We start from the raw sequence: 17,787 nt of genomic DNA on the forward strand, positions 1-17,787 counted from the left end.
CCACAACAAGCAAGTGTCCCAATTTGGGATGTATTCTCTAATTAACAGACCTCAGTGTCATCAGGGTAGGCACACATGCCCAAAACATCACAACACCAACAGACATGAAGTCACATCTTCATCTTCAACTTGGTTGAAGCAGTTTGCACAGAGCTACTGTTCTGTCCTGAGCATCTGTTTCAGCGAGCCATCTCTGTTGACGAGCCAAGGCCTTACATGACTCTGTTTATGAAATCTCACAGCCCACCTTTTTTTTCTCTCTCTCTCTCTCTTTCTCCCTCTTTCATCATCTCACCCTTCTTTCATTTCTTGACCTCTCTCTACTCTTCTCTTTCCCTCTGTTCTTCCTCTTTGTTCACTCTCTCAGAGGAAGATGGACGAACGGGAGTACCGAGATGCGCAGCAGTTTGCTGTGGACATCCGCCTCATGTTCTCCAACTGCTACAAGTACAACCCGCCAGACCATGATGTGGTGGCCATGGCTCGCAAGCTGCAGGTACGATACTGGTCTCATCCTCACGCTCAGCTGCCCTTTAGATCGGAGATTTAGAAGTGTGCAGAACATGGAGGAAGAGTAAAAGGAACTACCTTAGCTTATCAGGACGACACTAATACACTGTTATTACACTTAATACACTGATATCGTTACATTTTCAGGGCTGTGTTTTTTTTTATTACATTTTACATTTTTAACTCCCTCATTTGGTTTTATCACATTAAATAAATTGCTTATACACCTTGTTCGAAAGAGTTTCCAGGTATGGCCGATGTCCTCGTTTATCAATAGCTGAATGTATGTGGAGAACGTTTTTCCATGTGTTGGTGTTATTTGTATTTATGAATGTATGTGTTTGTTTTCCATCAGGACGTGTTTGAGTTCCGCTACGCCAAGATGCCGGACGAGGTCCTGGAAGAGGAGGACGAGGAGCTGGCCGCCATGCCCGCCGGCCGCGGCAGCATGGGCATGCTGGGAAGGCACTCCTCGTCGTCTTCGTCGTCCTCCTCCTCGTCTTCCTCGTCGTCAGAGAGCGAGCCGAGCAGCGAGAGTGAGAGCGAGAGCAGCCCCAGCTCCGACAGCGAGGAGGAGAGAGCGCACCGCCTCGCCGAGCTGCAGGACCAGGTCTGCACACAGGTATGGAAACCCTGTGTGTGTACACACACACACACACACCAACACACACACACACACAAACACCGGTCAAGGTCTACACCTAGGCAAATTAACAGAGACGCAATAAACACACACACTGCCGGCTGGCACACACACCGCCACACACACACACACACACACACACACACACACACACCAAGACACACCGGTCAAGGTCTACACCTAGGCAAATTAACGGAAACACAATAAACACACACACTGCCAGCTGGCACACACACCGCCACAGATAGACACACACACACACACACACACACACACAGATACAAACATGTAGAGCTCAGGCAGCAAGAGGTAGTTTTGTCATGCTAACGGTAACATGTATTTTGTTAAACCATCCAACTGTGGGAGTTTATAATCTAACGCTGTTGATAAACGAGGCGAGTAATGAGTTCCTGAGTTATACCCAGGAAAAGACGTTTCTTGCGCTGTTGGTTGGGGACTTAGTGGCCAGTCCTCTCACTGTCACTGTACCCAACCACCTAACCTAGCCCATGTAAAGATAGCCTAACCATAGATTCCTGAGCAGCAGGATGCAACAACTCTCTCTCTCTCCTCCCTCTCCCTCTCTCTCCTCACTCCATCTCCCTCCCTCTCTCTTCCTCTCTCTCTCTCTCCTCCCCCTCCCTCTCTCTATCCTCCCTCTCTCCTCTCTCCTTATCTCTTCCTCTCTCTCCTCTATCTCTCTCCCTTTCCTTCACGTGTTTGAGTTCCGCAACCGCACTCAAAATAAATGTTAATATTAGTGTCCTCCCCCACCAACCTTGATATATATATTTTTTTTTGATATAGCAGTGAGCTAAAAAAGTACAAAACGAATTTTGAATTACTTTGCGAATAAATGAAAAAAAGAGCTGATGTACTAAACTGGCAAGAAGTGCAATCAGTCCTTTAACCCATCTTTTAACATGCCAATTCATTTTTTATAAAGTTTCATGACCTTAACAAAGACCTCTTACATTTTACGTCAAATTGTTATTCAATTAGATATGGAAAACTGGGCTGGCATGATCCGTATGAAAGTAGTGTGAATTATCCTCTAACATCTTTTATTACGTGGCTCTAACGAATACTAGATTTTCTTTTTCAATTATTAAGGGGAAATTGACCGCTGCGATATATATAATTGACTGCCTCAGGCAGCTAGTGTTTGCTGTGGAGCTATAATTTACAAAGGGACACCAGTGGACTAAAGGTACACTAGTAAGATCATTAGAAATGGTTGAGTAGAAATTGGTTTCTTCACTAATTAACTGCGTACAAGCCGGCTAAAATAGCTTGTCATTATGACAAAATGAACTCTTTCCTGGGCAGGAAGGCCAAGTCCTGATCACTCTAGCAAGGGTGATGTTGTATGAAAAGCATTCCTGTATACGTTAATAACAGGGTGGCCACAGTCATGGGAATTCTGGAAAATGTTACTTTTCATATTTTAAAAAGGCTTTATATATGGTTAGAATATGTGTGTGTGTGTGTGTGTGTGTGTGTGTGTGTGTGTGTGTGGTTAGAAGACTGTGCATGCGTGTGTGTTAGAAGGCTGTGTGTGTGTGTGTGTGTGTGTGTGTGTGTGTGTGTGTGTGTGTGTGTGTGTGTGTGTGTGTGTGTGTGTGTGTGTGTGTGTGTGTGTGTGTGTGTGTGTGTGTGTGCGTGTGCGCGCGCGCGCGCGTGTGGTTAAAATGCTGTGTGTGTGTGTGTGTGTGGAGCAGTGCTCTAACCACTGTCCCCCCCCCCCTCAGCTCAGAGCAGTGCACGAGCAGCTGGCTGCACTCTCCCAGGGCCCCATCATCAAGCCCAAGAAGAAACGAGAGAAGAAGAAGGACAAGAAGAAGAAGAAGAAGGCGGACAAGCGCAAAGCCGGTCGCAAGAACCTGGAGCAGGAGCGAGAGCGCGAGCGGGAGAGAGAGAGGGAACGAGAGAGGGAGAGAGAGAGGGAACGGGAGCAAGAGAGGGAGAGGGAACGGGAACGCGAGCGGCTGAAGGCGGTCAAAGCCGCCAAGGTCAAGAAGTCCTCCACAGCGGGCAAGAAGGGGGCCGCCAAGAAGAGCAACAAGACCAACAAGTCAGTCTACCAGCCTCTCCCTCTTCCTCCCTCTTCTTCTCCCTCCCTCTCTCTATCCTCCCTCTTCCTCCCTCTTCTTCTCCCTCCCTTTCTCTATCCTCCCTCTCTCTCCCTATCTCTATCCTTCCTAACTCTATCCTCCCTCTCTCTCCCGATCTCTATCCTCCCTCTCTCTCTCCTCCCTCTCTCCTCTCTGTCCCTCACTCTCTCTTCCTCTCTTTCTCTCTCTCTCACTCCCTCTCCCTCCCTCTTTCTCTCTCTCTCCCCCCTTTTTCTTTCTTTCTTTCTTTCTTTCGTTCTTTCTCTCTCCCTCGGTCATCTGTCATTATAACACCTGTCTCATTTCTTTGTCATCCCATCAATCCTGTCCCTATTTCCTCCTCTCCTCTTCTCTTGTTTGACAAGGGATAGAGGCTTCAGCCTGCTGAGCGTCCTCCCACCCACCCACACCACTGTCTGTTGAAAGCCCTGTAGGTCCGTGTAGTGTTTAAACTATTAGTGCTATGAGCTGCCTGCAGTCAACAGAATAGTTGTGAATACAGATTCAAAACAAAAAAAAGTGTTTTATTCTCATACTCCTATGGTTATCTGAAATAAATTGCAGAATTACTCTCACCTATAAATAAGACATACTCAAATCATGTTGAAGAGAATAATACAACACATTAACTTGCATTGGATGGACGATATTGTATCACCTATGCATTACATTAATTAAGTGAGTTATACTATGTTGTATTTATAATATTAATAATTCATTGTATTTGTAACGCATCGCAGAAGAATCTCAGAGTGCCAACATAGTAAAATAAGACTAGTTAACATAAGCATAATAGAAAACTTAGTGAGAGTGATTTATCACAAGGCCGGAAATGCCTTCCTTTTTTAGCTATACAATCCTTTATTTCAAGTTAGCAGTTCTGTTGAAGCTAAACTCCTCTTCTCCTTCTCTGGCAGACCTGCTAAGAAGGCCCAGGCTAACGCTGCCATGTACGCGCCGCCGCACTACGACTCCGAGGAGGAGGAGGAGACCAGCCCCATGTCGTACGACGAGAAGCGGCAGCTGAGCCTGGACATCAACAAGCTGCCGGGGGAGAAGCTGGGCCGCGTGGTGCACATCATCCAGGCGCGCGAGCCCTCGCTGCGGGACACCAACCCCGAGGAGATCGAGATCGACTTCGAGACGCTGAAGCCCTCCACGCTACGAGAGCTCGAGCGCTACGTCATGACCTGCCTGCGCAAGAAGCCCCGCAAGCCCTACGGTGAGTGTCTCTATCTCTCTGTCTCTCACACACACACACACACACACACACACACACACACACACACACACACACACACACACACACACACACACACACACACACAGTAGACAGGCTTGGCAGCATTTGAGATACTGAGCCCTACGGTGAGTGTCTCTATCTCTCTGTCTCTCACACACACACACACACACACACACACACAGTAGACAGGCTTGGCAGCATTTGAGATACAGAGCCCTACGGTGAGTCTCTATCTCTCTCTCGCTCTCTCTCTCACACACACACACACACACACACACACACACACACAGTAGACAGGCTTGGCAACATATAAGATACATATAAGAATACTGTGTTTTATAGTTTTCACATACTTTTGAGAACTGTGTGTGTTGCTGCTCTAAAGGGGGTACAAAAGGAAAACCATGAGAGTAACAACACTGGGTTATCACTTCTGTTTAGTTTGAGGTTGACATACTCACATTACCATACTCACATTTATTTATGTGTGTGTGTGTGTGTGTGTGTGTGTGTGTGTGCAGTGGTAAAGAAGGTGAGCGGTGGGAAGTCCAAAGAGGAGCTGGCTCTGGAGAAGAGGAGGGAGCTGGAGAGGAGGCTGCAGGACGTCAGTGGCCAGCTCAACTCCGCCAAGAAACCCCAGAAGCCCAAGGGTGAGTGTCTGGTTCTCTCTCTCTCTCTCACACACACACACACACACACACACACACACCCCAGAAGCCCAAGGGTGAGTGTGTGTTTCTCTCTCTCTCTCTCTCTCTCACACACACACAAACAGTCTCACACACACACAGTCTCACACACACACAGTCTCATACACACACACACACACACACACACACACACACACACACCTACACACACACACACACAGTAACAGGACTGACATCACCGCTTTAGCTTGGAGAACAGCCGCACGCACACATGAAACAGGCACCACACATACACACACACACGCTCTCATTCAGAGCTGACTGAATGAACTGTGTAACTAACTGTGTGTGAGATGCCAAATCCCTGTTGTGGTTGCAACAGAGGGACAGACACACACACACACACACACACACACACGCACACACACACACACACACAGCCCTGTCTAGACGTCTCTCGGGCCCGTAGTTCCTGTGGCCGGGTGCAGCAGGCCGATAGTGAATGTTTAATGGAGCTTAAACCCCAGCCTGCCATCACATCACCCTCAGCCTCATTCTGGATCTCCTCTCCGCCCCCTAAGACTTTAAATATAACATCACTCTCCCACAGCTCTCATCCTCTCTGGTGGCCTTCCATTGATTTCTTTCTCTGTCCTCTCCCCACACACCACAGTCACACACACAGTCACACACACAGTCACACACACCCACACACACACAGTCACACACACACACACACCTTACATTGATTTCTTTCTCTGTCCTCTCCCCACACACCACAGTCACACACACAGTCACACACACACAGTCACACACACACACACCTTACATTGATTTCTTTCTCTGTCCTCCTCCTTCTTCTGGCTTTCCCACTTCCCTGGCTGTTTCCTTTCACATCTTTCCGCTTCATTAAGTCACGGCTGGGTCCCTTGACTCAGGTGTGAATGTTGCATCCTGCACCTCTGTGTATTTGTATTTAATTCATATCGTGAGGGAATGATTTGGGAGTATTTTTAGTATGTTCTTTTAAAGATTGTGTCGAAGTAGTTTTTAAACTTTAATTCAATGTTCTCTCTCTCTCTCTCTCTCTCTCTCTTTCTTTCTTTCTCTCTCTCTCTCTCTCTCAGTGGAGAAGCCCAATGCGGCGGAGACCCATCCCTCGGTGCCCTCTCGTCTCAGTGCCAGCAGTTCCAGCTCGGACTCTTCGTCGTCGTCCTCCTCCTCCTCCTCTTCTTCCGACACCAGTGACTCGGACTGAGCCTGCATTCCCAACAGGAAAAGAGAGGGTGTGAATGAAAGAAAAAAAAAAGAGGAGAAAGAGAGAGAGAGAGAGAGAGAGACTGCCAGAACTCAGGGATCAGACCAGGTCCAGAAGGAGTGAGGGTTCAGGGGGGGTGGACTACAGGGGCTATACCAAGTGGGGGCGGGGGGGGGGGGGGGGGGGTATAAGAGACACATCAACTCCCCCAGCATGTGCAGAGGAGATGGACCAACCCCCTAAGACCCTGGTACCCACCCCCCTGACTGCAAGACCCTCTCTTAGCAGCCTGTCCTCTTGGTTTCGGTGTAAATAGCTGTACAGATTATAAGGATTATAATTTTCTTTCATAAAGAAGCATTTTAAGGAGCAGCCCATAGTGGGAGAGAACAAGAAGAGCAGAAGAGAAGAGGAGGAGAGAAGAAGAGAGTGTGGTGGGGACATCTGGATCTCGATTGGTTCCTCTGAGCTGTCAATCAGCAACTGGGACCCCCGAAAGGAGTTTTTTTTTTCTTTTGTTTTAGGTTTTGTTTGGTTTTTTTTTATCCCCCTTTTCTTTTTTTTGTCAGTGTTACAAAAAAAAAAAAAACCCAATCCCTTTGCTGCAAACACTAAGAGCATCTCAGCTGGATACGAGCTTGTGATGTTGCATTGCTTAGTTGTGACGGTCGTCCGTCTGGGGACACAGAAGAGCCCTCGCTGGGGTGGTTGTAGGCGGTGGTCGTTACAGTACATGACGAACGTGTAAATGATACGGTGAACTTCCTTTCAGAAGCACATGTCCATTATAAGGACGGAGGTTCTTTCGATTCATGATGTAGGGTCATTTTAAGTCATCTGTCCTGTCTAGCACCTCCTGCATTGTACAACACCTGAAAATGTATTCTCATACTGTATGAGAGAATCACCGGTCACAACCATTTAAAATGGAAGCCTTCGATGTGTTAGCAGTGAAGTGTTTTAGCTTATATGTCTGTGTCCCCTATACGTACAGTGTGTGCATCACTTTGGCCCAGCTTTTGATGTGTTTCTAATAGATTACGCTATTCATTTCCCCCCATTATATTTTTGTTCTGTCCTGTCAATATTGTCTTTACCCGATACTGGCTTGTAGAAAACAATCCACAGTTGTTGTTTTTTCACTGTCTGGCTGTTTTCGTCTGGCCAGGGATGGCAGAAGCTATTTTCTTTTGCTGCTGTTTTCATGAGAGCACTCTCACCTCACATCTCTCTCTGAACCACAGATATGTCACCTGTGTCTGGGGGTCGGTACTGTAAAAAAAAAACAAAGGTTGGAATTGGACACTCTAGTGACGGCTTGTCTGAACTAGAGGGGATGGTGCTAGTTTACGCTTGATTTTTATGCTCGTACTTAGCGAACTATTGTATTATTTGTACTATGTTACCTCAGGACAAGACACATTAAATGCTAACGCATTAGCAAGGACACATGTACAGAGGAAAAAAAATGACTTAAGCTAAAAAGAACTGGTCTTCACGCCATTCCTTGTATAACAGTTGTACTGTAGATCATGATTCTATTTGTGTCTTCTATTTTTTCTTTTTGTTTTTTTCCCCCCTCCCTTTTCAGTAAAAAAAAAAAACAACAAAAAAAATGTTAGACTATCTGAATATCCACTGTTGAGTTTTTGAATATTGTACAACTTGGTTTAATATAGCTTCTGGCTGCATCAACAAACATCATCTCTCGGCTGTACATATTAAAAGAGATTTTGTTCTTTAAAAAGCCTTTCATCTTTTTGTTATAAACTGTTTGGCCTGGAGACACAAGCAAGGGTGTTTGGTCCTGAATGTAATAATAATAATATTAATAAGGCAGATTTGTCTTCAAATGCCATTCAGTTTGAATGGAACTAGGGGGCCTAATGAGCTGGTTTATAATCAGGCTCATACTCGGGCATGTATACACCTGTGAGTGATCATCTTGTTTTTGTTCTGTTCTTATTAGGTGTCTAATTACTGCCCCCACAGTCCTACATGTTTGAACAATTAGCCGTTGAACATGGTGCAAACTTATTAGCCAACTGTGTCAAATTGCAGACAGGAATTACATAGACAGTAATCCTTTTCAGAGTGGCCTGTTCCTGGTCCTGTTATGCCCCATGGCCATATCGGCGGAACAGAGACTATAGCTATAGACAGCAATCCCTTCTAGAGTGGCCGGTTCCTGGTCCTGTTATACCCCATGGCCATATAGGAGGAACAGAGACTATAGTAGGGAGCCATGGTCAAATGTGCGTTTTATTTTTAACGCACATTTGACCATGGCTCCTTACTATAATTTCTGTTCCTCCTATATTATTTTATTATTAAATATGGACCTACAGGACTGGAAGTCCTGTAAGCTTTTTTTGCACATTAGAAAGAATAGAAAAGCCTTCATTGTCTTTGTAATCGCATACAACCTACATGGTCGACCGAACGATCAAGAAACCAATTTCATAGCTTCCTCATGTGGGTGTGAACGGCTCTCACAGACTCCATATTTGTGTTGATGCACGACCTTGTCTTATCGCTTCCTTATTGCGCGCTTATCACCAACATCCACAAGAGGGAGCTGACTGTCTAGAGCTGGCACCCTGGGCAAACCCCATGACACGTCGCCAGGAGGCACCAGTCCAATGGGCCTCTCTCTGGAGTTTCCACCTCTAGCTCCATTTTTCTGATTGGACGCCAGTACCACCATCATCATCTGTCACTAGGCATGTAGAAGTGACAAAGGTTTAAGTTTGCCCCTTGTTCTGACAGATGCTCACAACAACAGTTTCAATATTAGTTGTGCGGATTTTGTTGTGTCCTAATTTAATTTCATGGCACTTCTCTAGTCTGGAGTGTCCCATTTATCTGAATTCCTGTCTCCTGGAATCGGCTTCCTGTAAAAACCACGTCATGGCTGCTTTGTTGTTTGGAAGCAGAGGCAAAGCCAATTGTTTACCGCCGAGGCGGTCTGCGGCTTCCACAGGACGGCCTCCTGCCGAGAGGCTTTGATGTGGGCAGACAAAAGTGGCAGGAAAAGACGAAAAGCCTTCCAGCTCCAAGTCGGCCACTGTGTGTGGAATTATCTGATGATGTCAAATGTGTTTCCATAGAAACCACACAGAAGTTTGCATATGGGTCAGAGCAGGAATTCTTAGAACTGTTTCTGCGCTAGAATAAAAAGTTCTTCTCACAGATTCTTGGAAGAGCTAGCAGAAGTCCCAGGTGATGCATGACACTGCAGAGAAGGCAGAAGCTGAAGACAGAATTTTGCAGAGATTCATCCAGAACTGCCACCACAGATGAAGCTCTTATTTCACCACAGCCTCTCTCCCACATTAGGCTGTACGTGCTACACTAAATATAGCTGCTCTCTGGCGTACCACACTGAGTAAAGACGGATATGGGCATTCTAGCACACATCTGCTCAACAGCCACTGAGGGTCATAACCTTAAAAACTACATTAACAACAATGCTGATGCAAATAAACATGCCTACAAAGAGTGGAGTTTTTTTTTATAAAACACATTTATTCAGAATGACACTGAAAGGGTTGTAAAATGGTCTGTTAGGCACTCTTAGTGACTCTGCCTGAATAATGATCGCTGTCACAATTGCTGCAGTGGTGTGGAGAAACTATCTACAAAATCCAATTAAATAAATATACATCTTAGATTCCTTAAATATCTTAACCTTACACACCTCAAATGATAAGGCATCATGGGTGCTCAGGAGGAGTGCTGTTTTAGTTGCCAAAACTAAACTGATTCAATATTACGTGAGAACTGGCATTTCTGGTCTTTAATCAATAGCACAACAGACAATGAAACGGGCAATGCTTGCCATTATAACATACTATCATGTTATTAAAGAGTATACTATATGTTTCAATAAAAAGTAAAGTCAAGCATAAGAATGAAATTAAAATACCAATTGTGGCGTGACAAATGATAGTAGTTTCAATTTGTTATGAGGACCAAATGGCCTCCAAAGCTAAATCAAACAAAAATAATTTCAACTTAGTCTGTTCTTATGGTGAAAGGGAGACAGTTTAACTTATCTCAACATAGTTTGTCCCTATTGTGAAAGAGATACATTTGACTCATCTCAACATAAATTTAGTTTGTCCCTATTGTGAAAGAGAGACATTTGACCAGTGACATTTGGGATTTTTCAACCTTGGACCTAATTTTAGATCTTTTTGGGTCCAAAGTTTTAATAAGAATAATTAATGATCGGAATCGACCCAGTATTGAGTTAGAACGCTATAACCAGCAACAACAAAACGCCTATACAAACTAATCCCACGGGGCAAGCATCTGTTCTACAGTTTCTTTACAGGTATTGATGTAAGCACATACATTGTATAGCCGGTTATAGCATTCTAACTCAATACTGGGCCGATTTCGATCGTTTTTGTCGCTAGTGAAAATAGGGCCCAGGTAAAAAAGTCCCAATTTCCCCTTAAGACTCAAGGCGATGAGGCCTCTTGCTCCTCACAAATCGTCTCCTCCCCGGCATTGCGATGGATGGCGGTGTTCTGCTTCTTCACAAACTCGGCGTACAGACCCTCCTCTATCTGGACGAGCTCGTCATGGGTGCCCTCCTCCTTGACCTCCCCGTCCTGGAGGAAGACGATGTGGTCGGCCTTCTCCACGGCGCTCAGCCGGTGGGCGATCAGAAGCACGGAGCACTGCTGCTTCTTCCTCATCTCAGCCAGAGCCTCGAAGACCTACGCACGCACACACACACACACACACACACACACACACACACAAAGACACACACACACAGACACACACAGACTGACACAAATGCACTTCAAACTAGGTTTGAAAGTAGACAAGTCTGACTATGCTCTGACAGTGATCAATGCTATATAGTTTAATGACGACTGATTAGATTGTGTATATTCCTGATCTCCTTACACATTCTTCACTCTTCGTGTCCAGTGAGCTGGTCGCATCATCCAGCACAAGGATTTTGGGCTTCCCGATGAGGGCTCTGGCGATGGCTATACGCTGTTTCTGACCACCAGAGACCCTGTCTCCTTTGGCGCCGGCATCTTTGAAAAATATACAAGAGACTAAGCTTCAGCCGAAAACAAAACTTTCAAGAAATAACAGCTGACACCTCAGGAAAAGGCAACTTTGGACATCCAGTATGTAGCATATCAGCACAAAGACTTAATAATAATAATAATAATAATAATACATCACACTTAAATAGCGCTTTCAAAAGTTCTCAAAGACACTTGAACTTGTCCATCAATCTCAAATGCAGCCTGAGACTTACCTGTGTCGTAGCCGTCCTGCAGCTTGGTGATGAAGTCATGAGCATAGGCACTTTTGGCTGCCTGTATCATGTCCTCATCAGAGGCGTCCTCTTTGCCATATTTGATGTTCTCCTTCAGACTGCGAGCAAACAGCTTGGGCTCCTGACACACCACACTTATCTGGACAGAAGACACAAATACATTAATTTCCTATGACACACAATACTGAGTACAACACTAATACACTATAAAAAGGAAGTTAAACAGTGGTTCATCAGGAATGTTTGAATACTCTGAATTTGTTGTATGTAGTTTAAAGTGATAAAACACTTTACAGAATAGGTTACTGTTCAGAAACTGTGAGATTAATTGATACACTGTAGATATTTAATACTGAATAGATGTTCAGGGAACCTTTTGGTGCAGGTACTGGTCCTGGTAGCTGAGCAGTGGCTCTCCGTCCAGCAGGATGCATCCCTGCTCCGGCTGGTAGAACCTCTCCAGCAGATTCACACAGGTGCTCTTCCCACCACCAGAGGGCCCCACCAGCGCGGTCATCTGGCCAGGCTTCAGCTTCAGGGACAGCCCCTGCAGAGAGAGAATAGATAAGCAAACCACAGAGATGGACAAGATGGAGTGAATATGAGGAGGTGAGAACCAGAAATACAGGAAAGGTTAAGGTGATGTTAAAAATAAGAACCACTTCTGCGCGCTCTCTCGCTCTCTCTTTCTCTCTCTCTATCACACACACACACACACACACACACACAAACACACACACACACACACACACACACACACACACACACACACACACACACACACACACACACACACACACACACACACACACACACACACACACACCACGTAGGAAACACAAAACACTTACCTTAAGTATCGCTGTGTCTGGCCTCTTTGGATAAGAGAAGGTAACATTCTTGAACTCCACATATCCATTTAGTTTTTGCGGTGCCAAAGTCCCATCGGGTGGAATCTCAGGACTTCTATCCACATACTCAAAGATCTTCTCTGAGCCACCAATGGCCTTCTTCACATGAGGGTAGTAGTTCATCAACACCTGCAGCACAAGGAATTCAAAACTTTTTTTTTTAAAGCATTTCCCTACTCTATCTTTTCTGCTCGTTTACATCAATTTAGGATGCAGAGCATTCTAAGCTTACTGAAACCGTTTTATAAGTAGATCCCATCTGCAGAACTGTCAGGAATTCAATAGACTGACCAGACTCAGGAAACAGGAACAGTAGCAGCACATTTCTTTTTCAAATCATGGCTGATAACAATCTAGGAGGCCAAAAATGATAAAGCTCTTTGTGAGGCAGTGTGCCTCAGCAAGCCAGGTTTGGTGTTACCTGGTCAAACTGTTCTGAGCAAGCCTGGTTTGGTGTTACCTGTTTAAACTATTGAGCAAGCCTGGTTTGGTGTTACCTGTTTAAACTTTTGCGCCAACCTGGTTTGATGTTACCTGTTTAAACCTTTGAGCAAACCTGGTTTGGTGTAACCTGTTTAAACTTTTGAGCAAACCTGGTTTGGTGTTACCAGTTCAAACTGTTCTGAGCAAGCCTGGTTTGTTGTTACCTGGTCAAGCTGTTCTGAGCAAGCCTGGTTTGGTGTTACCTGGTCAAGCTGTTCTGAGCAAGACTGGTTTGGTGTTACCTGGTCAAACTGTTCTGAGGTAGTCTGGTTTGGTGTTACCGGGTCAAACTGTTCTGAGCAAGCCTGGTTTGATGTAACCTGGTCAAACTGTTCTGAGCAAGCCTGGTTCGGTGTTACCAGTTCAAACTGTTCTGAGCAAGCCTGGTTTGGTGTTACCTGGTCAAACTGTTCTGAGGTAGTCTGGTTTGGTGTTACCGGGTCAAACTGTTCTGAGCAAGCCTGGTTTGGTGTTACCTGGTCAAGCTGTTCTGAGCAAGCCTGGTTTGGTGTTACCGGGTCTAACTGTTCTGAGCAAGCCTGGTTTGGTGTTACCTGTTCAAGCTGTCCTGAGGTAGTCTGGTTTAATGTCACCTGTTTAAACTGTTCTGGCAGAAGTACCACCATCACTATCTCTGCACACAGATCAAACACAGGCGGCTGTGACCCTTGACCCTTGGGGATTTGATTCATTTTGCAGTGTGGGTCCCTTACCTCCACCGCGCTGCTGAACTGCAGCTCATACAGGACGAACGACACCAGGTCTCCACTGCTGACATCATCCCCTGTCACCAGGCGTCCACCGTAATATAAGATGCTGACCTTCAGAGCCAGACTGGACATCTAGAAGAAACAAAGGTGCTACTTGTTCAGTCTTAATCTGACATGTACCTTAAAATCTCAACACCTTAATAAAGCCCCATCACTCCACATGCAAATGAGTCATAGTATAACGCACAATTATTACAGTCAAGTGACACATCAAGCACTCGTGTTCAGGATATGACATCAGAGTCAGCACTCATGTTCAGGATATGACATCATAGTCAGCTTACACTGTTGGTCCATGTGGAGACTGCGTAGGCTGCTGCTTCCTTCTTGTTGAGGGAGTAGGTCTCCTGCAGCCTCTTATTGTACCGCTCCGCCTCCCCATCCTCATTGGCAAAGCTCCGCACCGTCTTCATGGAGGAGAACGTCTCTATGGCAACGTCATTAGCTTTGGCAAGAGACTCTTGGACGTCCTTTGACAGTTGCTGGGGTGAGAGAAGAGACACAATGTGAAACCTCAGCTAAGCGCTCCACTGTTGCTCTTAACCTGTTTCTGTGTCTATAAACAAACAAAACATGTCTGGGGACCTTCTCAACCATCATATTAAAACTGAATAGCAAACAACACAGGCCAGTGGCTTAGCATATCTGAATTTGGGTGGCTCAAATATGTTCATGGAGAACAATGCCGACACCTCAGAACATATGCGTTTTGACCATTTTACAACTAAACCCACAGGCATAAATTCCGCATACCTGATAGAACTTTCCGGAGATCTGTGGAATGACCCAGATGATGGGCAGGCCCATGCAGGTGAAGAGCGACAGCTTCCAGGAGAGGTTGATCATAAAGCAGAACAGGAAGATGACCCTCCAGAAGTACCACATCAACAAACTCAGCTTCTCACTCAAGGACTCGCTCATGGTGTTGGTGTCCGTGGTGATTCGCGACACGATATCACCTGAGGCGAAGCAAGGAGACCACAGCTCAAGGTGTGTATCGGAGGGTCTCATTTCATAGCTATGGTTTGCACATGAGCTGCAACGTTTTTTTAATCCCCCAAAGACTGCAGACACTGACCAGAGTCTCATTCATTAACCTCAATTAGTATGAAAATAAGTATTCATACTCTACTAGTAATGTTCACTCATTTCAATGGGATCCTCACACTCAGGCAAATGAGCAAGAAAAACAGACTTAAATATGTTGTGGACAATTAAGTATGTTGACATTATGATAAAATCATTCTTCTCAGTTAATTAATCTATCAATTTTAAAGAAACAGTTGGTTGCTGAAGACCACTTAATGAGAACAGCTGCATTTTATAATGGGTTTTAAAGCAGTATGCAGAGGGTCATATGTTCAAACTGTTCAACTGACTGATAACCTACCTGTAGTTGACTTGTCAAAGAACGCGATTTCCTGTTTGAGCACTGACTTGAAGACCAGGCCCTGGATGAATGTGTGGATACTGCTCATGGTGACGTTGTATATGAGGTCGCACACAAACTCACACAACGCACTGCCAACACAAGCAAAAAAAAAGATGGTACAGATGTTTAAGTCTGCACTATAAAGTGTATTCGCCATAATACTATCTGTTTGAAGTTTAATAAAAAGAAAACTAAACTGGAGACTTTTGTCAGTCTTAAAGTCGTTTCTCACCTCATGATGGTGATCAGTGACATGACTTTAATGGCATGAGCAAAGGCCTCAGGCTCGTCTTCATTCATGATCCAATCAGTCATCTTGCCCGTATAGTGTGGAATGGCCATCTCACCTAATATCAAAAAAATATGTCACATCTGAGGGTGCCTACCAAGTACTGCCACATCAGTTCATTCAATATGAATTCACCACCCTTTCTCCAAAATCTTTGGTGTAGCCAATCTCACTGAGAGACTGGCGTGAAAAGCTATGAGATGGCATTTTATGATTACTGCGATATATTCTGTAACTTTCCTTCTTGCGCTCCCACTTTCACTTTCATTATAAAATAATGTTCTGCCGCACGGTAAATAGGCACAATAGAAATGCAAGAAATTAAGTGTAGAAGGGCTTCATCACTAAATTCTTAGCCATAAATGTCAAGAAATATAATGCAGGTAGGTAGAAAATTAGGACTGTGTCTGAGAGCGAAATTAAATAATCTGCCCCCTTGATGAAATCGCAACACAGTTCAAGACATTTCATATTTTCATATTTCACATTGCTGTGACTGATTTACTGAGCAATGTGTGTGATAATCACAAAGGTCAAGCATACCCAATGAGGAAGCAATAACTAAGGAGATGACTGCAGTGAAACGCCAGGCATATGGCCTCATGTATCCTAGCAACCTTTGCAGGGAGGCCCCATTCTTTTTGGCAGGTTTTGGCGTCTTCTCTGAGAGGATGTTTGGCATATAGCGGGTCCAGTACAGCAGGGACACAGCCACCACCACATAATTCTGTAGCAACTGTAAACATTCGACAGAACAGGGTTATTTCACAAATGTACTAGACTCTATATACTTCTCTCTCTTTTTTTTTTTTTTTTTACATTACATCACACAGCTACTTGCCTTATTGTATTGCTTAATGACTATACAGTCAACAATCCCGTCATATTGCTTCTAACATTAGGCCTAATAACATACACTTCAGTGAACTGGATAACTGATGACTATCATATAAAGCGGTTCAGAATTACAAATACATCAGTGTTGTACATGTGTAGGTTAATAGGGTTGGCTCATACCGCTTCCCAAGAATGCCATCCCCACAGCAGCTCCACGGTTGACTGCCCAACGGCCCAGAGAAAGGTGATGTACGCTGGAGACAATAAGCTGAGAACACACTGCGTCTGCACCCCTTCAAGGGTCTTCATCCAGGGCAGGGTGCCAGGGTAGGTGCGAGTGAGAAAGAGTTGGGCGCCAGCTCGGAGCAGCCCCCCTGCCCACAGGACCACGAAAGGACGCGGGATAAGGAAGGAGGATAGCTGGGCATGGCGAACACCTTGAACCACACATATATCCACCAATATATGTAGTAGTGGCGAGAAGTACGACATTTTCTGCATCCCGGAACGGCACGGTCTGGCTAAATAATTCAGGAAAGAAGCAACAGAGAAGAAGCCATAAGTTCGTCTTTCACTATTGTGAGAGGGTTTAAAAAAGAAAGAAAAAAACTTGGACTAACGTGGCTTGTACATAAATCTAAATGTGAAGACGAGGATGTGACAAAATTTTCAGCACTTTCACTTTCACTTGAATAATTGAAAACTAGCAACACCATCCTTAATATTTTTCCAAAACTGCACATGGCATTGCACATTGTATCTTTAAAATAAAAGTGCAGGTATTTAGAAGAATAAATACAATCCAAACTTCAGTTAACAGTATACTTACATGGGGAAAAAAGAGTGACTTGACAGAATGCTGTCCTCTCTTACGCTGTTTATTCTTCTCCACTGTTCTGTAGTTCTGAAAATCAAGGAATAGTCACAGTGATTCCACCGAGTACAAGGATGGCATGAACATACAGCAAACTACAGCTACCTACATCTCGATTATTAGAAATGCCCGGACTTTCCAGACAAGGCATGGAACCGAAAGTAAAAGCCGACAAAGGATAAGACTTGGCAGTGGCACGCCCCCATGTTGTTAGTCTGCAATTATGTAAACTGTTCGGAGTACAAATAATGCACATTTAATTAATGTAATAATGTAAGTGTTTTACTGTGTCTTATTACACGAAATAAAAGCTTATTTCAGCGCATACGTCCCAAACTGATAAAGTTCACCATTCCACGTGTTATCTGTAAACCAATCAAATTACGGCAATGCTCCTACGACCGTGTAACCTTGCGAAGTTGTTTTTGTGATAGTTTTTGTAGTGCGACATCCTGTGGT

General features: G+C 44.7%; 2 protein-coding genes across 4 annotated transcripts in view; one reads left to right on the forward strand and one right to left on the reverse strand.

Moving 5' to 3' along the window:
* The window catches only part of brd2b (bromodomain containing 2b), a 13,893-nt gene extending 7,373 nt beyond the window's left edge, over positions 1–6,520 (forward strand). For both annotated transcript variants that reach the window (XM_080857897.1, XM_080857898.1), the window contains exons 7-12: positions 368–496; positions 866–1,132; positions 2,905–3,227; positions 4,185–4,489; positions 5,032–5,160; positions 6,288–6,520. In XM_080857897.1, coding sequence (XP_080714023.1) covers positions 368–496; positions 866–1,132; positions 2,905–3,227; positions 4,185–4,489; positions 5,032–5,160; positions 6,288–6,418 — 1,284 coding nt within the window. In that variant the 3' untranslated portion in view covers positions 6,419–6,520. The remainder of the gene's footprint in view (positions 1–367; positions 497–865; positions 1,133–2,904; positions 3,228–4,184; positions 4,490–5,031; positions 5,161–6,287) is intronic.
* Positions 6,521–10,211: 3,691 nt separating this feature from the next.
* tap1 (transporter 1, ATP-binding cassette, sub-family B (MDR/TAP)) lies at positions 10,212–17,482 on the reverse strand. 2 transcript variants are annotated; one of them, XM_080857903.1, is made up of 13 exons: positions 17,284–17,482; positions 16,635–16,975; positions 16,161–16,353; positions 15,561–15,675; positions 15,287–15,417; positions 14,650–14,855; positions 14,181–14,378; positions 13,840–13,968; positions 12,584–12,772; positions 12,106–12,279; positions 11,712–11,871; positions 11,345–11,481; positions 10,212–11,148 (listed from the first exon to the last, which is right to left on the reverse strand). In XM_080857903.1, exons 2-13 carry the CDS (start codon positions 16,953–16,955, stop codon positions 10,888–10,890), a joined length of 2,214 nt encoding a protein of 737 aa, XP_080714029.1. In that variant the 5' UTR covers positions 16,956–16,975; positions 17,284–17,482; the 3' UTR covers positions 10,212–10,887. The 2 variants fall into 2 exon arrangements, with proteins under 2 accessions (XP_080714029.1, XP_080714030.1); XM_080857904.1 differs by lacking the exon at positions 12,584–12,772.
* Positions 17,483–17,787: the final 305 nt, after the last annotated feature.

The sequence above is a fragment of the Sprattus sprattus genome (genome assembly GCF_963457725.1).
Source record: "Sprattus sprattus genome assembly, chromosome: 19".
In the NCBI taxonomy this organism is placed as follows: Eukaryota; Metazoa; Chordata; class Actinopteri; order Clupeiformes; family Clupeidae; genus Sprattus; species Sprattus sprattus.

Bases quoted from the DNA above. Each gene is read 5' to 3' on its own strand.
- tap1 (XM_080857903.1), bottom strand. From the start codon at position 16,955: ATGCAGAAAATGTCGTACTTCTCGCCACTACTACATATATTGGTGGAT. The intron at 15,676-16,160 runs GTATGCTTGACC...TTTTGATATTAG, and splicing joins AGTTATTGCTTCCTCATTGG to GTGAGATGGCCATTCCACAC. The intron at 14,379-14,649 runs GTATGCGGAATT...CTCTCACCCCAG, and splicing joins TCTCCGGAAAGTTCTATCAG to CAACTGTCAAAGGACGTCCA.